Source organism: Armigeres subalbatus, chromosome 1 (genome assembly GCF_024139115.2).
Source record: "Armigeres subalbatus isolate Guangzhou_Male chromosome 1, GZ_Asu_2, whole genome shotgun sequence".
Classification (NCBI taxonomy): Eukaryota; Metazoa; Arthropoda; class Insecta; order Diptera; family Culicidae; genus Armigeres; species Armigeres subalbatus.
This window is the reverse complement of record NC_085139.1, coordinates 156216516-156241159: the sequence shown is the minus strand read 5'-3', so window position 1 is coordinate 156241159 and position 24644 is coordinate 156216516. Positions and strand designations below refer to the sequence as shown.

At 46.3% G+C, this 24644-nt stretch overlaps 1 protein-coding gene across 2 annotated transcripts; it reads left to right on the top strand.

Moving 5' to 3' along the window:
* The first annotated feature begins 5589 nt into the window (after positions 1 to 5589).
* LOC134205365 (uncharacterized) lies at positions 5590 to 23989 on the top strand. 2 transcript variants are annotated; one of them, XM_062680565.1, is made up of 5 exons: positions 5590 to 5886; positions 5951 to 6145; positions 6260 to 6963; positions 21551 to 21619; positions 21682 to 23989. In XM_062680565.1, the coding sequence occupies exons 1-5, from the start codon at positions 5755 to 5757 to the stop codon at positions 23786 to 23788; spliced, it is 3207 nt and encodes a 1068-aa protein (XP_062536549.1). In that variant the 5' UTR covers positions 5590 to 5754; the 3' UTR covers positions 23789 to 23989. The 2 variants fall into 2 exon arrangements, with proteins under 2 accessions (XP_062536549.1, XP_062536550.1); XM_062680566.1 differs by lacking the exon at positions 21551 to 21619.
* Positions 23990 to 24644: the final 655 nt, after the last annotated feature.

Sequence of the window (24644 nt, the reverse complement as noted above, 5' to 3'; positions counted from 1 at the left end):
AAGCTGCCCTTTTGAAAATGTGATACCGCCGATCGAAGTAATCGATTGTCATTTTCACCCAATCAGCAACCGGTACGATTTTGACAGAAAATCGGTACGATTTTTAATGACTAATTGGCACATCCTATCCTAGATAATAAACAGCAAGTGCTATTTCACTGCCACACATTTCCCCTCTTCTCAGGTATTTTTGTAGAAAAAAGGTATTGTGGTCATTACAATTGGTTTTCCATGAACATAAATACTTAAAAAATAAACACTTCGTAGTTCTAACTACATTTGATACCATACTATACTCGCTCAACTATAATGAGACAAAGTTGAATTCAACTGGTCAAAATATCACCCTCATGACTTAACACACATATCAATCATAATGTGTTTTGGGTACCCGGCGGGATGCCTTTTTGCTATATTTCAAAAATTAATAGGGTTCGTACTTCTTATCAATTAGTTGCTGAATCTCAACTCTGAGATCTCCAAATGCAATCCTTACACTGACTAAATATCGCAAATATGTGAAATATATGTCAAACAACAGTTTGGTTGCATCTCCGTTCACAAATCTACCTGTTTGTTTTAATTTTCTTCAAAGCTGTTCCCTTCCTAAGGTTTGCAAAACGCACATTAATTTATTACGCTTTTGTTAGGGAATCCATTCACTCCGCCTCCATACAAACATTAATGAGCTTTCCCATGTGAGCACCACTCGATCTGTTTACGAAAATACAAATTAATAACACAGTTGTACTGATCTATTTTGCATGCGAGCATCATTCGAACTCTTTACGAACATTAGCAACACCAAGTTGCACTGAGGCACTTTATACGAGCACCACTCGCGATCATACAAAAATGACAAACTAAGTCGTACTGAGCTTTTTCATGCGAGCACCACTCGCGCTCTTTACGAACATTAGCAACACTAAGTTGCATGCGAGCACCACTCGCGCTCATACAAAATTGACAAACTAAGTCGTACTGAGCTTTTTCATGCGAGCACCACTCGCGCTCTTTACGAACATTAGCAACACTAAGTTTCATGCGAGCACCACTCGCGCTCATATAAAAATTGACAAACTAAGTCGTACTGAGCTTTTTCATGCGAGCACCACTCGCGCTCTTTACGAACATTAGCAACTCTAAGTTGCACTGAGCACTTTATGCGAGCACCACTCGCGCTCATACAAAAATTGACAAACTAAGTCGTACTGAGCTTTTTCATGCGAGCACCACTCGCGCTCTTTACGAACATTAGCAACACTAAGTTGCACTGAGCACTTTATGCGACCACCACTCACCGCTCATACAAAATCGACAAACTAAGTCGTACTGAGCTTTTCATGCAAGCACCACTCGCGCTCTTTACGAACATTAGCAACACTAAGTTGCACTGAGCACTTTATGCGAGCACCACTCACGCTCATACAAAATCGACAAACTAAGTCGTACTGAGCTTTTCATGCCAGCACCACTCGCGCTCTTTACGAACATTAGCAAAACTAAGTTGCACTGAGCACTTTATGCGAGCGCCACTCGCGCTCATACAAAAATGACAAACTAAGTCGTACTGAGCTTTTTTCATGCGAGCACCACTCACGCTCTTTACGAACATTAGCAACACTAAGTTGCTCTGAGCACTTATGCGAGCACCACTCACGCTTTCAATACAAAAATCGACAAACTAAGTCGTACTGAGCTTTTCATGCAAAAAGCACCACTCGCGCTCTTGAACATTAGCAACACTAAGTTGCACTGAGCACTTTATGCGAGCACCACTCACGCTCATACAAAATCGACAAACTAAGTCGTACTGAGCTTTTCATGCGAGCACCACTGCGCTCTTTACGAACATTAGCAAAACTAAGTTGCACTGAGCACTTTATGCGAGCACCACTGCGCTCATACAAAAATGACAAACTAGAGTCGTACTGAGCTTTTTCATGCGAGCACCACTCACGCTCTTTACGAACATTAGCAACACTAAGTTGCATTGAGCAGTTTATGCGAGCACCACTCGCGCTCATATAAAAATTGACAAACTAAGTCGTACTGAGCTTTTTTATGCGAGCACCACTCGCACTCTTTACGAACATTAGCAATACTAAGTTGCACTGAGCACTTTATGCGAGCACCACTCGCGCTCATACAAAAATTGACATAACTAAGTCGCACTTTATGCGAGCACCACTCGCGCTCATACAAAATTCGACAAACTAAGTCGTACTAGCTTTTTCATGCAGGCACCACTCGCGCTCTTTACGAACATTAGCAACACTAAGTTGCACTGAGCACTTTATGCGAGCACCACTCGCGCTCATACAAAATTGACAAACTAAGTCGTATTGAGCTTTTTTCATGCAAGCATCACTCGATTTGTATTGAACACTTAGCAGCATGTTTGAATTGAATCTACATATAAAAATATATTAATTACTCGACGCATTTCAATAATACTCGTATCGAAATTTTAGTATCCAGCAGAAATAGTTAAGCTGCTAATTCGCACCAAGCGTCTATGAAAAAATCACCCAGTTTTGTGCACAAAATAATGTGTAGCGGTTCTAATTATTACCAAACCGTATCAAACGTTTCTCAACTCAGTAACCAAAGATATTCGCATAAAAAGATATACTTTTTTTTTTCAAGTCTGTGATTTGTGTTCTTTTTTTAACGAGGAAAGCATTACAGTGAAAAACTGCCTTAAGCCTGCCTTAAGTGCTTGGGCCTGACTTTTTTTTAAAGATAAATTTGGAAACGCAGTTTTGTGGATTAGTCGAGGAATTAATTCCGTCGATTTCTTTGTTTGAGCGGTTCAAAACAGCGGTCGAATCTAAGGGGAATGTCCACCCAGTGGAAACTGTAACAAACATTCCAATTATTTATTATTAATGCGCCCTTCGACGCATCGTAACGCCTAATCTGAGGCATAACCACGTGATTAGAATGTAGAAAAAAACCAAGCAGCAACACAAGTGTGGCACATTGCAATGATTTTATTGCTTTTCTCACCGAAGAATAGACTACCGTGCAAATTTGTCGAAGTACCAAAACAAATGCTCACACGTCCAATTGTATAGAAATTAGCGAAAGCACAATCCAAAACATCATTCTTGCACCTTATCTCACACCCCAAACAGTTCTTTCTTGCAGTAGAGACGTCATCCATATATGGAGAAACTGGTGGGAACATATTTTGGTGGGACAATATTTTTTGCATGGGAGTCGAACACGGCGCAAAATTTGCAATACACACTCCAATTTACACACTCACAATTCACAGAAAAAGATCAAATTTACCAACTCTTTTAACCAACTTTTAGTTTAAGTGGCTTTTAAATTGATGGGCGACCTCATATATACCTCACTTTGAATTCAACATACAATACTTACATTCTCAAACACGTGCTCACCATTGTAACTATTCCTTTTAAGAGCTCTTCCCCTGTTCGATCAAATCACTTTGACAATCACAATCACTCACTTTGACAAACTATTCAATTTCTCAATAATTGCTCCCGCTTGCAAAATCAGATTCTACAGTTTGTTCTTTTTTTTCGCTGAAAAATACTGGCAGGATCGCCAAATGTGCAGTTAAGGCGCCGTCAGACGTTGCAAGCAAATCACTCGCAACGAGCATTTTGCTCGCAGAAAGTGACAACTTTCAAAAAATTTCCTGTCTGACTACACTGAAAGTGATTGCATGCAAACAAATGACAACTCGTAAGCAAACGCTCGCTTGCAGTAATGTGACTGCTAAGCGTTAAAATTTTCAACTCGCAGAAACAAAATTGCGCTTGTTAGTGCAGTACTAGCAAATTTTTTCGCTCGCAAAGTGAAAACGTTTTCAGATGGCAGTGTCGCACTGCAAAAATAGGAATGAAATTCAATGAAATTAGATTTTGTGGCCGAAAAACAAGTTTTTCGTTTTTGTTTATATTTGCATGAGAGTAAATCTGTCATTTGCTTAAAGTAAAAAATTGCTACGTGTGACTGCAATTGCGAGTGCTCTCAGAAATCATTCGCTCGCACGAGTGATTTGCTTGCAACGTCTGACGGAGCCTTTAGTCTTATCTGTAGGCAAGCGGGAGCCTCTTAAAACACCTAATCATATTGCAGGTTCACTGCGATGTGACTCGTGACACATTTCCAGATTGCTAATGATGTGGCTGTCAGTTGTGATTGCATTAGGCCTACTTCGATGGTTTCGATGCAATTGAATATTTGCTTTACATAATAAACAGCAAGTGCTTTTTCACTGCCACACAAATGTCATTTAGTTCATGGAATCGATAAAAGAAAAAAATGGAACAGCGAGAAACGAAACGCAGAACCAAAATAAACCAGCAAAGCTGAATGCTGAATCTCGTAAAATTTCATAACGAGTGCTTTTTAGTAGAAATACTACAATAAGAGATCGGCGAAGACGCCATCTTGTTTCCAATCGAACCGTCAAAAGCGGTTCCAATTCGACTTGTTTACATTTTGCATCCATAAGAAGCAAGCAAAAAGTTCAAAAAACGAACATAACCACAATCTTCAATGTTTGGTTCCGGCACAATGAACCATTGCATCATGACGTCATCGACAATTTTTTTTTACCCGTGTGATGTGAAGATAATAAATATGTTTTGAAAATAATTAATATTTTTTCTATGCAAACAACTTGTTACGCGTAACAATATTTCGATCGACCCCCACCCCCTATATTTTGCGTAACAAAGCGTAACAAAAATCAAGGGTGGGGGTCACCCCCTATTGCGTTACGTAATAATGCGCGTTCCAAACGAGCAGGAGACCTGTCAAACGTAACACATGACGTTACTCTTCTTATAGGACTCTAATTTTAGTTACCAGATAAAGATTGTCGCTTCGGTTCCCTTTGTTCTGTTGTCCGGAACATGTGTGGTACCTAACTGTCAAATCGTATGTATTTTTCCTTCATTGACATTTGACATTTAGATCCCCTATCCTCGCCAGCAAAACACAGACAAACAGACGTAACAGCTAGAACAATTTGTTTTAAAATCCATCGCCCAGCTATTTTACCACCACCTAACGTGCATGTTGTACGAAACAAAGTTTAGTACGACAATGTCAACAGAAGGCGCTAGTGTGAGATGTCAAATACAAAGGTATACGATGCGCGCGCCCCTGGATGTGAAACTCGCAAGCAGTTGAATTTAAAACGACCGTTGAGCTCATGGTCGATGGGAATTTCCTCAGTGTTACGTCTGTTTGTCTGTGAGCAAAAGATGTTCCGGACAGCGACAATCTTTATCTGGTAACTAAAATCATCTTTTATCTTGAGCGTGTAAAAATTATAGACTAACGCAAAATGAACTCCCCCAAGACATTATGACGTTTGAGCGGGTCGCATAATGAACGCAAAATGAACTTTTGTTCGAGAAAACGACCCGCTCAAATGTCAAAATCCGTCGGGTGAGTGAATTCGATGAACTCCTGCCTAAGTCTATTCATGCGATGTGTAAACGCCATTTAGCGTGTGTGGCGAAAACTGAGCGAAATAAATAAGGAGAGAGGAAAATTGAGAGAGGTTTCGCCCGATAGGGAAAACTTGATCGCAAAATCTCGGCGACCGTTGACAGACAGAACGGAACTTTTAGAAATTTTGTTTATCCAATAATTTTAATTGAATTTTGTGCCTTTCCCAGGAAAATTAAGTATATTTCGAATAATTGTGGAGATCGGAAGGTATTTTACGTTGCTACCTGAAAAATGCCCTACTGAGCAATGGATAAAGTGCGGATAAAAATGCTTATCAACGACATCGAAAACAAGGACGAACTGTTTAACGTCATTGTCGGTGAATTGCGTTGCCATGGAATCAAATATCGCAAGGAAAAGCGAGCCAAATCCGGACAGGTAAACCAATTCCGGGCACCTATATACATTTTTCATCTCATCATTATTTTTGTTTTGCTCCTAGGATAAAGTACGCTGTAAACGAATTTTCAATATGCCCTTGCACACACTGGAGCTGACGGATGTGATCCTGGCCAACGGAGGTATCGCCCAGGTACCGCTTTTCGTTTCGGATGCATGCCAGCGCATTCTAGAACAGGTGAATACCGAAGGTTTATTTCGGAAGGCCGGTTCGTCGAAACGACAGCAGGAAATTAAGGTACATTTGTTGATTGATTTGATCCCGTGGTATTGGCCGATCTTTATCCTGGCTTCTATTCAACTATTGCTATTCTATAGCATCATGAGAACTAAGTATTTTTATGACTTTTAGGCTAGTATAGAATCTGGACAACCGCTGGGAAGATCTCACCATGTCATCGATGTTGCTAATATACTGAAAACGTTCTTTCGCGACCTTCCGGAAGCTTTATTGCCACCGGGCAATATCCAGGAAGCACTAATTAGATGCTTATTATCGGGAGAGCACAAAATATATGATCTCCTGATTACCTGTTTGCTACTTCCACCCATCACCTTGAACACGCTTGCCTTCTTCATGCAATTCCTACATACAGTTTCGTTGCACGCTACTGGAAACAAAATGACAATCGAGAATTTGGCCATCATCCTGGCGCCGAATTTGATGCCCATAGTTGAAATGGTGCAGCAACGGTTGAACAGCCACGTCAAGGTAATCCAACTACTGATCGAAAACTCGCACCAAATTGGCGTCATACCGGAGACAATCCTGGAAAGGCTCAACGAATCGATTAGCCTCATTCGTCAAACTACGGCGGATTCTACTGCCAACACCACGGATAAAAAGAAGAAGAAACGACGCAGTGGATCATTAACGAGAATGTTCCACGGGTTGAAGAAGATTGTTGGTGCCATAGGATCGTCTGAAAGCTTGGATAAGACTGATGAATTCATAGAGAAAGACAGCAGCCTAGCGGCGGTAGCCACCCCGTGCCTGAACAAATCATCGAAAAAGCGGAAAGTGACAGACGGAATGCCATTCAGCGCTAAGAAAAAGTAAGTAATTTAAATAATTTTCTTGATCTTGAGTTTCGATAAGGGGTCTAGGTTTGTTTTTGTTGAAACTCTGTTCAACGAAGCTATGAAATTAGGGGCTCCGAAATTGGGAGAATATAATTTTCCAATGAATGGCATGGATTTCAGAACATAATGCGAGTTTCAATTATGATTTACTATGCGCTGAATCTGTTGAGTAACGTACATTCTCAAACTTACTGAAATTTTAAGCTGATTTTTGTTATTCAATGTGATTTTGATGGTAATCGATGAAAAATAATAACTTATCGATTTCAAAAACAGTTTTAGTGGAATCAAATTGCAATTTTAAATCGTTTACGATCAGAAGTTAAATCTAGAAGTTAGATAGAATGCAACAGAAAAGAACTGCTGTATTGTTATATAGAAAAGCATGCTTGCTGAGAAGGTATAAAGTATCATTCTTAGGGTGCTCATCTTGCTCCGTCATACCCTACGACTTGATATAATCGGCAAACACATAGGCAATGGCAATAGGCAAACACATAGGCAAGACGCTTCGATCGAATAGAGTTCGCCGCCGTACCAAACTGACTATCTACAAAACGCTTATAAGACCGGTAGTTCTCTACGGACACGAGACCTGGACGATGCTCGTGGAGGACCAACGCGCACTGGGAGTTTTCGAAAGGAAAGTGTTGCGTACCATCTATGGTGGGTTGCAGAGATGGCGGACGGTACGTGGAGGAGGCGAATGAACCACGAGTTGCATCAGCTGTTGGGAGAACCATCCATCGTTCACACCGCGAAAATCGGAAGACTGCGGTGGGCCGGGCACGTAGCTAGAATGTCGGACAGTAATCCGGTGAAAATGGTTCTCGACAACGATCCGACGGGAACAAGAAGGCGAGGTGCACAGCGGGCAAGGTGGATCGATCAGGTGGAGGACGACTTGCGGACCCCTCCGCAGACTGCGTGGTTGGCGAAGTGCAGCCATGAACCGAGCTGAATGGAGAAGTCTTTTATGTGCAGCACAGGCCACTCCGGCCTTAGTCTGATGATAAATAAATAAACATAGGCAATGAATGAATGATCACGATTGGAAGCTTGGAACATGGTACTGCAAGTAGCTAGGTTTCAAGGTATTCACAATTTAAAAATCTAGGGCTATGTGGAATTCTATATACAGTCGCCTCTCCACATCTCGATATTGAAGGGGATTCTATAACATTCCCCAGAAAACCATACCCCAGAAAACCGTTCCCCAAAAAACCACTTCCCAGAATGTACCATTCCCCAGAATGAAACATTCCCCCGAAAACAATTCCCCAGAATGGACCATATCCCAGAATTGTTTTCATACCTTTAAAAAGATTCCTGTAATGAAGAAAAAAGATTTTGGCAACTAAAAAACTGGAATAAAATGAACGGCTCGGAAAAAACCCAGATTAATCCACCTAGCGGTGATGATGCCCTTCTCGTGCGGTAAAAAAATAGTATTTTGGGCAAGATTTTGGGCATTACTTCTGAGCCCATCGTCCGATCCGGACAATTTTCAATAGGAAATAATGAGACAAGATTTTGTGTCGAATGAAACCTGTTGCGAGAAAATCGGTTTAGGGTAAGTGCATTAAAAGTGAGCTAGATTTTTTTTACGCGCTTTTTTATGAGAAAAAGTATTTTGACCATAACTACCAAGCCCATTGTACGATCCGTCCAATTTTCAATAGGAAACAATTGGGCAGTGTCAGCGACTGCAACCAGGGATGTTGCGACGTTATCGGCCGTACCTGCCGGAGAGAAGGGCCAAATGTCAGCGACTGCAACCAGGAATGTTGCGACGTTATCGACCGTACCTGCCGGAGAGAAGGGCCAAATGTCAGCGACTGCAACCAGGGATGTTGCGACGTTATCGGCCGTACCTGCCGGAGAGAAGGGCCAAATGTCAGCGACTGCAACCAGGGATGTTGCGACGTTATCGGCCGTACCTGCCGGAGAGAAGGGCCAAATGTCAGCGACTGCAACCAGGGATGTTGCGACGTTATCGGCCGTACCTGCCGGAGAGAAGGGCCAAATGTCAGCGACTGCAACCAGGGATGTTGCGACGTTATCGGCCGTACCTGCCGGAGAGAAGGGCCAAATGTCAGCGACCGCAACCAGGGATGTTGCGACGTTATCGGCCGTACCTGCCGGAGAGAAGGGCCAAATGTCAGCGACTGCAACCAGGGATGTTGCGACGTTATCAGCCGTACCTGCCGGAGAGAAGGGCCAAATGTCAGCGACTGCAACCAGGGATGTTGCGACGTTATCGGCCGTACCTGCCGGAGAGAAGGGCCAAATGTCAGCGACTGCAACCAGGGATGTTGCGTCGTTATCGGCCGTACCTGCCGGAGAGAAGGGCCAAATGTCAGCGACTGCAACCAGGGATGTTGCGACGTTATCGGCCGTACCTGCCGGAGAGAAGGGCCAAATGTCAGCGACTGCAACCAGGGATGTTGCGACGTTATCGGCCGTACCTGCCGGAGAGAAAGGCCAAATGTCAGCGACTGCAACCAGGGATGTTGCGACGTTATCGGCCGTACCTGCCGGAGAAGGGCCAAATGTCAGCGACTGCAACCAGGGATGTTGCGACGTTATCGGCCGTACCTGCCGGAAAGAAGGGTCAAATGTCAGCGACTGCAACCAGGGATGTTGCGACGTTATCGGCCGCGCCTGCCGGAGGGGAGGGCCAAATGCCAGCGACCGCAACCAGGGATGTTGCGACGTTATCGGCCGTACCTGCCGGAGAGAAGGGCCAAATGTCAGCGACTGCAACCAGGGATGTTGCGACGTTATCGGCCGTACCTGCCGGAGAGAAGGGCCAAATGTCAGCGACTGCAACCAGGGATGTTGCGACGTTATCGGCCGTACCTGTGCTTCTATATTCCGCTTTTGGAATCAAATAAAGTAGGCGATGATCAAGGGGAGTGATGGAAATTTTGATAAAAACAGCAGGGTAAAAACTTGATAAATAGTATTTCTTTTATTTGCTGTTTGAAAAATATTAACAATTTGATTTGTTGCTTTTTCTGTTTCTTAGCTTCTCAGTTGGTTGATTTTTGTTTCACAGTTGGTTGTTTCTCATTGGCGATCCAATATTGAATGAACTCTTGCTCTGGATGTCACGGCTTTTATAGCGCCGCTCCGGTTGACAGGACATAAACAAGGACCTACTTGATCATCTCGGCTACCCGTGACTACTTTGATTGCATGTTATTTCCAACAGGCAGGATACTACGTCGAATGCAGCCAGTTGTGAGGGAATCCGTTTAGAGTAAGTGCATTAAAAGTGAGCTAGACTTTTTCACGTGCTTTTTTATGAGAAAAAGTATTTTGGCCATCACTACCAAGCCCATTGTCCGATCCGTCCAATTTTCAATAGGAAACAATGGGGCAGGATACTGCGTCGAATGCAACCTGTTGCGAGTAAATTGGTTTAGGGTAAGTGCAAAAAAATTAGCTAAACTTTTTGCTCTTTTGGTGCACACACACATATATATACACACACACACACACACACACACACACACACACACACACACACACACACACACACACACACACACACACACACAGGGAGCAGGGACTTTGTCCAAGGGCTTGACGACCCCTCCCCATGGCCATGGGGGGGGTGAAATAATAAGCTAGGCCTTTAACGGAGCACCAACCTAGGCACCCTCCACAGTAATTGTCCCTTACAGCGTCATGCTGGGCTCTGGCGCGGTGGACCTCTTTAAAGCAACTCGTGGGACCAAAATGGAAAACCAAGTCAATTCTTCAATTAGTGGTAGTAGTGTAGGCGACAACCCCTTCGCAAGAGGTGGGTTGTTCAGGTCTCCGCCTAGGAGGCCAGAGGCAATAGTCGGCACCTCAGTGCGCAGCGCCAGCATGGGTCACTCAACCTTCCTCTCGGCTATAAAAACGCCGGTAGGGGTTATTGACGGTCCATGGCTTGTGGAGGCGATGAACCGCAAACGCGATGGGCTTTCGGCCTTCGAGGTGGCGACGGAACAGCTGGACGCCATCATCGACTTTGCGTCATCGAAGCATAATATCAGCAAGGACCTCAAGAGGAGCTTGCAGAAACTTCGAAAGTCGATGCTGGACGCCAAGCTGGAGAGGGTGGTGGCCAAGTGTAAACCCGTGAAATCGGTGGAGTCGAGGTCTACCCAGACTGAGGCCCAAGGATTCGTGGACTCGGGCAAGGTCGAATCGACCGAAGGCGTGCCAGCGAAGACGGTGGTGCCAAAGTCTACCCAGACTGAGGCTCAAGTATTTGCGGGTACGTCAGGGGTGACTGCTCCAACGGAGCAGACACAAAAACAGGGAGACAGTCTCCAGGGGATGAGCTCCCTGGGGGCCGCTCCAAAACGCGGAGGGTTACTACCCCGAACAAGGGTAGTGGGGCTGGGAAGCTGAACCCCGGTCAGGTACCTCCAAAACCGGGGAAGGAAGGACCTGGAAAGGTCCGTCCACTCAGGAAAGACGGTGATAAGGGGTTACGGCAGGCTGAAAGTTCTCAGCCGCACCAGACCAGGGAAATAGAGGGGGGTGACGCCTCCTGGACCCTGGTCAAGAACAAGAGGAAACCGAAGACGTCAAGGGCCGAAAAGAAGGCCCAGGCGAATGAGGGTAGCAAGAAGTCTAGGGTAGGCGCCAATCGCTCCACGCCAATCGCTCCAATCGGACGAGGCTAAGTACTCGGATGTTTTGAAGGCGATGAGGAGTGACGTCAAGCTCGGTGAACTCGGCGCCGACGTACGTCGAATAAGACGTACCCGGATGGGCGAGATGATACTCGAGCTGAAGCGGGGCGTCTCGCAAAAGGACGCCGCCTACAAGAAGTTGGCGGAGGAAGTCCTAGGCGAGACGGTCAAGGTGAGGGCACTCACGACGGAGGTGAATCTAAGGGTTAAAGACCTGGACGAGATCACTGAAGTCGAAGAGCTCGTCACGCTGCGGATTGGAGGGACATAAGGCACAATGCTGCACGAATCCTCCCAATTGTTTGATTTGTTCCAGCAAAGCTGTGAACAGCAAGCACCCCATGGGGGGTTCGATGTGCCCGGCGTTTAAGCGTGCTGCAAAATCACAGTGCAGGTAACGCAGCTGACTCGCTCGGCCTCGCCCGAGTGTTTGGTGTGGTTTGCGCAGGTTTAGAGGAAACGGCGGAACACGTGACCACATGCTTGCCACATGTGGTCTGGACACTACCCCGGACAACCTAGTTCGGAGGATGTGTAAAGATGAAGTTGGCTGGAACGCCGTTTTATCGGCTATCGCCCAAATCGTCTCGGAGCTACACAGAAGGTGGCGCGTGGACTCAAGGATGGCTAGTTCAGACGCAAATAAGAGGTGGTCCAAGGGATCGGAGTCGGTTTCATGGGTCATACCGGTGGTCATGCTCTGTGGTCGAACTCGATCCTTTTATCGAACAAGTGGCCGCGCGAAGAACAACATGGTATCGTCGCTTTCGTGGCGTCGGTAAACCGGGCGGGTTCCGAGCCCGAGGACGGAAAGGGGTCCTCGTCAAGGCTGGGGCAGGCGTAGGCCTCGCGTCGGCAAGTCCCTCTGTGTGCTGGCGAATAGGCCCTATCGCAGAAAGGTCAATTTGGGGTGCACGCGGCATCATCATTCTTGATACCAGTCGTGCAGAGGGAAGCAGGCGCGAAGTCGACCCGGATCGACCTGGAAAGCCGGCAACGGGCTGGCACGATACCATGGTGTTCTTCTAGAAAAGCGAGTTACGATGTTCGGTGCTGCAATGACACGCAGCTAACCTCGAGGGTGCGTTGTGCACTGGCCCCCCTTTGAAGCATTACTTTCTGGTTGTACCGAAGGGACTATGGGCTTGGCGGCAATGGAAACGGTTTAGCTGGTCGGGGATGCAGCCCTGCCTCCCTCATTGGAGGTGGCCCCTAACCCAGCACTTCCTGGTCAACCCAGGATGTCTGTTGAGCAGATTCCCCCTCCATTGTTTAGGAAGAAAAAAAAAAAAACACACACACACACACACAGGGGGCAGCAGGGACTTTGTCCAAGGGCTTGACGACCCCTCCCCATGGCCACTGCGAGTTAGACCGGGACCATCGTCCCTAAACCCTAATCCCAAGGCGTCAAGCGACCCGTGCCGAGGGGATGCATGGCCAGGGGGGTGAAATAATAAGCTAGGCCTTTAACGGAGCCTGTGGGGTACCTGGGCACCCCCCACAGTAATTGTCCCTTACCGCGTCATGCTGGGCTCTGGCGTGAAAACCAAGACAATTCTTCAACTAGTGGTAGTAGTGTAGGCGACAACCCCTTCGCAAGAGGTGGGTTGTTCAGGACTCCGCCTAGGAGGCCAGAGGCAATAGTCGGCAGCTCAGTGCGCAGCGCCAGCGTGGGTCACTTAACCTTCCTCTCGGCTAAAAAAACGCCGGTAGAGGTTATTGACGGCCCATGGCTTGTGGAGGCGATGAACCGCAAACGCGATGGGCTTTCGGCCTTCGAGGTGGCGACGGAACAGCTGGACGCCATCATCGACTTTGCGTCATCGAAGCATAATATCAGTAAGGACCTCAAGAGGAGCTTGCAGAAACTTCGAAAGTCGATGTTGGACGCCAAGCTGGAAACGGCGGTCGGGACGGCCAAGTTCGAACCCGTGAAATCCATGGAGTCGAGGTCTGCAGACTGAGGCCCAGAATTCGCGGATTTGGGCAAGTCGAATCGACCGAGGGCGTACTGGCGAAGACAGTGGTGCCAAAGTCTACCAAGACTGAGGCTCAAGTATTCGCAGGCACGTCAGGGGTGGCTGCTCCAAAGGAGCAGACACAAAAAACAGAGACAGTCTCCAGGGATGAGCTCCCTGGTGGCCGCCCCAAAACCCGGAGGGTTTCTACCCCGAACAAGGGTAGTGGGGCTGGGAAGCTGAACCCCGGCCAGGTACCTCCAAAACCGGGGAGGAAGGACCTGGAAGGTCCGTCCACCCAGGAAAGACAGTGGTAAGGGGTTACGGCAGGCTGAGAGCTCTCAGCCGCCCCAGACCAGGAAATAGAGGGGGATGACGCCTCCTGGACCCTGGTCAAGAACAAGAGGAAACCGAAGACGTCAAGGGCCGAAAAGAAGGCCCAGGCGAATGAGGGTAGCAAGAAGTCTAGGGTAGGCGCCAATCGCTCCAGGGGCGATGCCTTAGTCATCAAAACGGACGAGGCTAAGTACTCGGACGTCTTGAAGGCGATGAGGAGTGACGTCAAGCTCGGTGAACTCGGCGCCGACGTACGTCGAATAAGACGTACCCGGATGGGCGAGATGATCCTCGAGCTAAAGCGGGGCGTCTCGCAAATGGCGTCGCCTACAAGAAGTTGGCTGAGGAAGTCCTAGGCGAGACGGTCAAGGTGAGGGCACTCACGACGGAGGTGAATCTAAGGGTTAAAGACCTGGACGAGATCACCGAAGTCGAAGAGCTCGTCACGGCACTGCGGCGACAGTGCGAAGTGGAGGCGTCCACCGCAGCCGTTCGGCTACGGAAAGGTCCGGCAGGGACACAGGTAGCATTGGTTCGGCTACCTGCAGCGGACGCCTCCAAGGTAGTCAAGTTAGGGAGCGTCAAGGTGGGGTGGTCGGTATGCCCTGTGGGCATATATGAGCAACCAGTAGTTTACTTCAAGTGCCTGGAACCGGGGCACAAGCAATGGGACTGCAAAGGCCCTGACAGAAGCAAGCTCTGTCGACTCTGCGGATTGGAGGGACATAAGGCACAATGCTGCACGAACCCTCCCACCTGTTTGATCTGTTCCAGTAAAGCTGCGAACAGCAAGCACCCCATGGGGGGTTCGAAGTGCCCGGCGTTTAAGCGTGCTGCAAAATCTCAGTGCAGGTAACGCAGATAAACCTGAACCACTGTGATGCAGCACAGCAACTGCTGTGTCAGATGCTGAATGGAGGACAGATATCGCCATCATGGTAGATCCTTACCGGGTACCCGCCAGGATCGGTAGTTGGGTCACCGATAGGTCTGAAATGGCGGCGATATGGACAACGGGGAAATACCCAGTCCAATAGGGCTTCGCCATTGCCAAAATCAACGGGGTCTTCTTCTGCAGCTGCTATGCGCCTCCTCGATGGTCGATCGAGCAGTTCGGTCGAATGCTAGATTGTTTGACGGCTAACTTGATGGGGCGTAGGCCGGTGGTGATAGCGGGGGACTTCAACGCTTGGGCCGTGGAATGGGGAAGCCGATCCACGAATCAACGGGGGCAGATCCTGCTGGAATCACTGGCCATGTTGGATGTGGACTTGGCTAATGTCGGTACCAAAAGTACCTATCGACTATACGACCAGCATTCAGCGGACGGAAGAAGGGGCGAGGCCTAGTCCTCGTATGTGGAAGACATCATACTTCGACGACGAGGTGTTTAAGGAAGCGCTCCGCCGCGAGCACAATACTCTCGGTCTGAGCGGCGAGCAGCTGGTAACAGTACTCTCGCGTGCATGCGATGCCACCATGCCTAGGAAAGTCCACCCTAGGAATGGGAGACCACCGGCTTACTGGTGGACTCAAGCAATTGCGAACCTGCGCCGCGCCTGCCTACGGGCAAGGAGGCGGATGCAGCGAGCACGCACAGAAGAGGAGCGTGTTGAACGACGGGTGGCGTTCGTGGCTGCTAGAGCCGCTCTGAAGACTGAGATTAGATCAAGCAAAAAAGCCTGCTTCGAGGGCCTGTGTCAAAGTGCCAACGCGAATCCATGGGGTGACGCCTATAGGGCCGTAATGGCCAAGACACGTGGGGCGATGGCCCCTACAGAGCGGTCTCCAGAGATGCTGGAGAGGATCATCGCGGGGCTCTTCCCACGTCACGACCCAAGTCCCTGGCCTCCCTTTGTGGAGCTGCCAGGGGCCAGGGTGGCCGACGAGGGAAGAGTTACGGTGGCAGAACTTGCGGGGATTGCACAGTCCCTTAGTGTAGGTAAGGCGCCAGGACCGGATGGTATTCCGAACCTGGCCATCAAAGCGGCCATTGCCGAGGCTCCCGAAATGTTCAGATCTGTTATGCAGAGATGCCTGGACGAGGGAGTCTTCCCTGAAGCATGGAAAAGGCAGAGCTTGGTCCTATTGCCAAAAGCGGGAAAACCACCGGGGGATCCGTCGGCATATTGACCAATATGACTGCTTGACACGGCGGGGAAGGTGCTCGAGAAGATCATCCTCAACAGATTGTTGATACGCACGGAGGGTGCGGATGGTCTATCGAGTAACATCCGTATCGAGAAGCATCCGTAGGACTGTCAGGTTGGCCTCAATGGTCAAATGGCAGCGTGCGTGGGACAGTTCCACTAAGGGTAGATGGACACATAGGTTGATACCGGAGATAGGTACGTGGGTCAAGAGGCGCCATGGGGAAATCACTTTCCACCTGACCCAGGTCCTTACAGGCCATGGTTGCTTCAGACAGTACCTACACCGGTTCGGACACTCGGCCTCGCCCGAGTGTCCGGTGTGCGCAGGTTTAGAGGAAACGGCGGAACACGTGTTGTTCGTGTGCCCGCGTTTTCGCACAATGCGTGACCACATGCTTGCCACATGTGGTCTGGACACTATTCCGGACAACCTAGTCCGGAGGATGTGTAAAGATGAAGTTGGCTGGAACGCCGTTTTATCGGCTATCGTCCAAATCGTCTCGGAGCTACACAGAAGGTGGCGCGTGGACTCGAGGAATGGCTAGTTCAGGCGCAAATAAGAGGTGGTCCAAAGGTTCGGAGTCGGCTTCATGGGTCATACCGGTGCCCTGTGGTCGAACTCGATCCTTTTATCGAACAAGTGGCCGCGTGAAGAACAACATGGTATCGTCGCTTTCGCGGCGTCGGTCAACCGGGCGGGTTCCGAGCCCGAGGACGGAAAAGGGTCCTAGTCAAGACTGGGGCAGGCATAGGCACCACGTCGGCAAGTCCCTCTGTGTGTTGGCGAATAGACCCTATCGCAGAGAGGTCAATTTGGGGTGCACGCGGCATCATCATTCTAGATACCAGTCGTGCAGAGGGAAGCAGGCGCGAAGTCGACCCTTCCCACCTTCCGAGGACATAGTGCGTGGTAAAGGCTACTTGGAAAGCCGGCAATGCGCTGGCACGACACCATGGTGTTCTTCTAAAAAGGCGAGTCACGATGTTCGATGCTGCAAGGACACGCAGCTAACCTCGAGGGTGCGTTATGCACTGGCCCCCTTTGAAGCATTACTTTCTGGTTGTACCGAAGGGACGATGGGCTTGGCGGCAATGGAAACGGTTTAGCTGGTCGGGGATGCAGTCCTGCCTCCCTCATTGGAGGTGGCCCCTAACCCAGCACTTCCTGGTCAACCCAGGATGTCTGTTGAGCAGATTCCCCCTCCATTGTTTAGGAAGAAAAACACACACACACACACACACACACACACACACACACACACACAGGGAGCAGGGGGGCAGCAGGGACTTTGTCCAAGGGCTTGACGACCCCTCCCCATGGCCACTGCGAGTTAGACCGGGACCATCGTCCCTAACCTCTAATCCCAAGGCGTCAAGCGACCCGTGCCGAGGGGATGCATGGCCGGGGGGGGTAAAATAATAAGCTAGGCCTTTAACGGAGCACCAACCTGGGCACCCTCCACAGTAATTGTCCCTTACAGCGTCATGCTGGGCTCTGGCGCGATGGACCTCTTTAAAGCAACTCGTGGGACCAAAATGGAAAACCAAGTCAATTCTTCAATTAGTGGTAGTAGTGTAGGCGACAACCCCTTCGCAAGAGGTGGGTTGTTCAGGTCTCCGCCTAGGAGGCCAGAGGCAATAGTCGGCACCTCAGTGCGCAGCACCAGCATGGGTCACTCAACCTTCCTCTCGGCTATAGGGGTTATTGACGGCCCATGGCTTGTGGAGGCGATGAACCGCAAACGCGATGGGCTTTCGGCCTTCGAGGTGGCGACGGAACAGCTGGACGCCATCATCGACTTTGCGTCATCGAAGCATAATATCAGCAAGGACCTCAAGAGGAGCTTGCAGAAACTTCGAAAGTCGACGCCAAGCATATCGACATAAGGAGAGTGAATCTTGAACAAAAGACAAGAACCCATCGAGATGGAGAGATATCGAGATAGGGTGGTTATCGAAATGTAGGAAGCCCAAATGTATGTAGATTGAAGGGACTGAGGAAACCATCGACATAGGAAGAGATATCGAGATATAGAACATCGAGATGTAGAGTCGACTGTATTTGTTTATTTATTTGTTCCAGATCAACAGACTCCATTTAGCCCCAATGACCTTATTACCTTATTACTAATTACATTCACAGCTAACATCATTACATAAATACAGAATTACATCAGAGTTTCTTTTGAAAACAATCTAATAATACGATTGTATGTCATACCCCAGAAACCCATTGCCTAAAAAGAGATTCCCCAGAAATCAATTCCCCTGAAAATACTCCCAAGAAAACCATTCCCCAGAATACCACAATCCCCAGAAAGACATTCTCCAGAATGTCCTAATTCTCAGAATGCAGCATTTCCTAGATACTAAATATTAACAAAGGAATTATATGCTCCTTCGTATTATATGCGAGCTTTTAAAAAAAAATCAAATGTGATTCTTTTGCGTTATTATGTGCAAATGCGTATTTAGGAAGGGACCGCACTCTATTTTGCTTTGTAACGGAAAATGCGTGCATTAAAAGAAGGCTGCATATATCGTTTTGCTTTATTCCGGGCAAGAGGGCATAAGTCCGTTTGCTATAATGCCATTTGGCATAACGAGTTGTATATCCAGGGGCCATTTGGCATAACGACCGTTTGGCATAATAAAGAAAAATAGTCAAAATGATTGTAGGGCCATTTGGCATAACGACAATTTGGCATAAAAATAAAGAGAATTATAAAAACTCTAGGCAGACTTCAAATGGAGGAATGATCTACCCATTAGAATTCTTCCAATAAAATGCATGCATGATTTCTCGTTATAAGGAAAAATCGTGTGCTTTACCAGATGGAATCATCAGCTCATTTGTCTTATTCCGATCGTATGCGTAGAAAAGAAATCATATACGCTTCGACTTTTACATCCTTTTGAAATATGGGTCATCTAGAGAAGATTTTTTACTGCTGAAAATGTTTTTCGAAATGCAAATTCAAGCCAGTGGAACATCCATGAAGACAAGCTTATACAGCAGGAGTTGAAGACGGCAGATATATCCACCGACTGTAGATGATTTTACCGGGTTCAGTTTGATCGGCGGTGCGCTGAATTAGACGGCAAATGGAGCTGGTGAGTCCGATAGGGTAAGCGAAGTGCCGAACTAGACGGTCCATAGACGAGGCGGATTTGGTCAGCGATTGGAACTTGGTAACAAATCTACAGTTTGCAGGGCCAGGTATGTGATGAATTGATATGTACGATGAGATGCCATAAATCAAAATCCATATGACATCCATGGTACTAGGTTTTTAGCTTAGTTATTGTAAAGCACGCAAAATGTTCGGGATTCAGAAAAACTTCAAGCTTCCAATCTGATCTAAGAACAATTTAATGTTGAGAGATGTAAAAGAAGATTACCGGAACTTTTTTTTCATCTGAAGTTACTGAATCTTACTCAAAGCGGAACTCCCCACTTTTTGTAGGAAAAAAAAATTTGCCTAGATAAAGAAAATGATGATCATTCGATGATTGTCCGTGTTTTCCGTATTACGTACCCTCTTTCTCTATATTTAATTTTCTGGAATAAGGAAACTATGAACAATCTCCGCAAAATTGCACTTAAACCGAAACATAAATTATGGACGTTCCATTATTTAACATGGCATTTTTGTATCATAATCATAAAAAATATCTTGGAATTCCTAAATCTTACCACTTTTAAATCGTCATTTGTTCTTTAAACTCTCGTTGGGTGAACAATGCAATGAACAATGGGCGATGCCAAATGGCCTCGAGGTACCCAACAAATAATGCCAAATGGTCGTTATCCAATTGGTATGTATGCCAGATGACCTTTAGACATTTAAGTCGTTATACCAAATGGCATTATGCCAAACAGCATTATTGCCATATAGATTGTACGACATTTCGCGGTAAAACGTAATATTTCGTCATCACAACTCAAAAAATCGCTATCTGAGTCCGACATAGTTAAATCTGTTAATATAAATAATGGATTGCAAAACGAAAGTGTGTTCACATCCGTGGCAGATTCGCGACTACATTGAGCTTCTCATCACACTCTTCAAAATTTAATGTGGACTGGTCACTCACATAGAAAGACAACATCGTTTTGGGGTAGGTGTATGTGTTTAAAGCTGGATCAAAAATAATTGACATTGTATGTCTATGTTCTTTACAAAAAAGGATACGTGTACGGGAATTGGTAGCTAGAATTTGCGAATTTCCATTCGTTTTTTGCTTATAGCAATTATTTTCATTTATTAATACACCCAGGTTTTTTTTACATGGTTCGGTTTTGGTCGTTTAAGACCTACAGCGTCAATGAAGCAATGAGTTAACCCCACGAAAAAATTCACTACAAATCAAAAAAAAATCAGGAGGTATTTATTGCCTGATTTTCTCAAAATTGCACGCGGCGTACCCTTCAGGAAAGTTTGCTTTGTATGCCAATGGTTGCGAGTCACACAAACTTCAAGAGTCTCAGCAGAAGTGGCGAATCAAAACTAATGCTTCTATGACCCAAGCTATATTCTTCAGCCGAAAGCGAGATACCGTCCTACAACTGAACTCGCCGATCATAACAACAATGAAGAAGTGAATTACCTTGGACTGACTCTGGAAAGAAAATAAGTATTTGACAAGCACATCAATCGCACAATAGACAAAATCTACGGCTTATCACGCTTCCTCTACTCACGGATCCACCGAAGATCGTCCATCCAATTATCCAACAAACTCCTTCTCTACAAATGTGTGTCAGATACGTTCTCACTTATGGTTGCCCGGTGCGGCAGAAATATGCCCAATCGCATCTTAGAGGATTAAAAGTGAAACAAAACAAGTTTCTAAAAATTATGCTAGATCTAAATTCCTGGTTTCCCATTGAACACCTCCACCAGATAGCGGAAGTTGAAACAATTAGTTGTTTTATATGTATTGTAATCGATTTAATCACCGTTACTCAGTATGGGTACGTGATTACTCAGCAGAAAATTATGTGGTAATCGCTGTGGCGATCGATATACGTCTGAAGATGGTCAAGGCAAGATTTTGAACATCGTGTGAAATGTCTGTTAATCCATTAATACTAGATATTTTTCCTATTTGTTTTAAGATATGCATTTCTGTGATAAAATCAGTTCAAGTATCGTAATTTAATACAGGATTTTCTTTCATTTTTTCTCCCTTGTTGATGACATTGCCAATGAATTATTAATTTTCTAAATAAACCACTTCATTAACCGCAAATCTCTGCATGAGAATAATTTTTATATTATATAATGTCTACTCAACAGTTAATAAATTAAATGAACTGAGATATAAAGATTGAAATATGCATAAGATTTTCTTGTTACTTATCTAACTCAATTTGATGAAACTTAAAATATCTTTACATTTGTTTCAGGAAAGACATAGTTTTATCTCTACCAGATAACCAGGAGATCCTACCTTACACTCCACTGGCTTTGATGAAGTAATGCTCAATATTCAATGGAACATTAAGATTTTGTGCATTTAATCTATTTCTACTTGCAGAGAGACAAAGAAATCCCGCCTCAGCCTCGGCGGCAATAAAAACAAATCGAGCAAAAATGGTTCACGATTGGTGCCAAGTACTTCGGTTTCTTCAATCGTGGACACCAAGCCCATGGAGCGTCGTTGGAGTGTCGTTGGAGCACCATGGGCCCGTAAAAAGAAACGTTCTTCAAAATCCACATCGGAATCTGGCAGCAAAACCGAAGAAGAAGACGAAGTCGAAGAGGAAAAGGGTTTAGCGGGCCTGTCACCAGTGATTTCGTTGCCGAATCTGACCACGCCGGAAATGGAACAAGAACGGGAATTATTCGAATCGCAAATTATGAAAATGCCTAAGATAAAGGGAAAAGCATTGTTCAATGACGATGAAGATGATGATGAGGAATTTAACGATAATAATAAGCATGATGGTGGCGAAGAGTATCTGCGTATACCTAAAAGCGAATATGAAGCTATCAAGGAACGTGTTACAGCGATTGAAACTCGAATTTCACAAGAGTTTGGTAGCTTCATAGGGGAAGCGGCTGATGACAGAAGGCAAGTGATAAACACCGTAGAACGAGTAGAGGATAAGTACCAACAAACGCTAGAACATACGGAACCCATTGAAGCCAGTTGTTCCAGTACAGATCAGCTGGCAAAACGGCTAAGCCGTGAGCTGAAGATTCGTCGTAGCGAGGAGCATAAAGTAATGCGATCCCCTAGCGCTCGTAAAATTGGGACTATGAGAAGACGTTCGAAAGAAAACCTTAGGCTATCTCGCAATCAGTCGTGGCATATTGGATCAAGCAGTACTTCCGCCAAGTCCATTCCACCATTGACGTCCGATCTATCATTCTATCCGAAGACAAATCTCAAAAGAGGACGTCCAAATACCGTTCAAACAGGGCTGAAACATCCCGAGTTAAGCCCGGCGAAACGAGAAGAAAATGTTTCCTTCACACCCGGACAGAACATTACAGACGAAGAGAAGCAGGAAGAAAAATGGACGTGTGCCAAACAATTTTTTGGGGATGAAGAATGCCAACAAAAAATTCCAACGGATTCAACCCCAGCGAAATCGTCCGAAGAGTGCTTCAAAACTCCCGAAGTGACGACTGTTATCCCTCGACGGGCTTCCATACGATCCAGCGATAGTTCTAAGAAAACAACGCCTCATTTCGTTACTCGAATTAATATCGGCGAGGTTAAGACTCCAATGCTTCCCCCGGAGCTGCCTCCGCGTAAAACTCCGGCTAAAACGCCAATGCTTCCCCCTAAGACCCCCGGTCGATTGGATACAACACTGCTGAAGACGCACCTAACGCCACTACAAGAACTACAATCTGGTCGCGCCTCAATCGCTCGTTTGCGTAGTCAGAACGCTGGGATGGTTATGGCCAAGGCCAAACTGTTCGATGGCATGGTTACGAGTACAAATCAATCTTCGCAGTCTCACGCCAACCGTCGTCAGAGCAGTAAGTTTGTTGTAAAGCAGAATCCTGATGGAACCCGAAGCCTAAATCCACTGATGCAAGTTCCAGAAAAAATTCAACTCCGACAGGTTCAAAAAGTACGAAGCGTATCATCAGCCCACAATATAAAAAGTCCACGCCGTTCAACGCCGCGAAAACGTGGCTTGACTAAGTCACCACACGGTGGCGGCATTAACAGGCGTGAGAAACTCAGACTTGCTGGCAAATCTCCAGGATCGAAGGCTTTCAATTCTCCTCGGATCATCCGGAAGCTACAAAACGATACCAGAAATTATGCGCCAGTAAATGGTTCCAACGCGGATCTCAGTGTATACTTTTCGCCGAATCTCTACGATCTAGACAACAAAACGCCACACGGTAAAAAGAACGTAACGCTGAACTCTCCCCGAAGGCTTATCAACACTACTCCGCAAGGTCGGGAAAATCGTTCGGTGAATCCTTCCGGTGGACGGCAGCAAACACCCATGAGGGCCACGCCCCTTTCAAAGTTAGCGGTGGCTACTTCATCAGTGTCCAAATCACCTTCTGTGAACGGTATTCCCCCACCACGGCGGGAATCTCCACGGCTTCTGGCCAATAGTGGCACTTCTAGCCGCAGACTGGTCACGGGAATGAGCGTTGGGCGATCTTGAAGATGTAAGTATGTAATGCGGATACATTATGAATTTAGTGTTCTTTTATCTTTAATTTTTACGGCAACGATTGCGATTTTTCGAGAGTATTTTACATTAGAAAAGCACGTTTAAGACGGGCGAGAAAATGGCAAATCTCCGCAGGGTTGATTGCCACATGTTCAGACTGCCATTCTGTAATAAACATCAGCTTGTAATAGATCTTGTTAGTAATAATTCGTATCACAATCCATGGTACCAATATTTTATGTCGTGTCGTTTTAGGTTCGTTCTTCTATCTGCGCCCGCCGTAGATGGCACGCACACGGCAAGTGTGGACTTTAAAACCCTTTCGGGACAACATTTTTTCCCAAATTTGACGTCCAAATTTGGGTTTTTTCACTGAATCCTGCCAAAACTAGTATAGAAACAACTAAAAAGGCATTGCAATATTTTTCCGGATGCCCTAGGCCGTCCAAACTGTTCTGAATTACATATCCTCGAGTTCATCAGAAAATATGTCTAGAAACAAAATGTTCTAAACCGAGATGTATGATGATGATGATGATGATACTACCATCTATTGTAGCAAGGCACCTGCCGATAGCACTGGCCATATCTGACAAACGATTTGATCATGATTATATTATTGTTTGTATTTCATCAAACTCCTGTATGAAGGGCCAAAAATGGATGGGGTGGTTCCATAAGCAAATACGCTTATGCGAATCCACGGGACGAGTAGAGAATCTCCTTCCAGAAGAAAGTTCGTACAAACAATAATATAATTAAGCCCTCATTTCCCAGATTGACCCAATAGATGGGGAGAAGAGCCCGCCCTTTATCCACGAAATGTTAACAATAGGAAGTTGGCAAT

Bases quoted from the DNA above. Each gene is read 5' to 3' on its own strand.
- LOC134205365 (XM_062680565.1), top strand. From the start codon at position 5,755: ATGGATAAAGTGCGGATAAAAATGCTTATCAACGACATCGAAAACAAG. The intron at 5,887-5,950 runs GTAAACCAATTC...TTTTGCTCCTAG, and splicing joins AGCGAGCCAAATCCGGACAG to GATAAAGTACGCTGTAAACG. The intron at 6,964-21,550 runs GTAAGTAATTTA...CATTTGTTTCAG, and splicing joins CCATTCAGCGCTAAGAAAAA to GAAAGACATAGTTTTATCTC.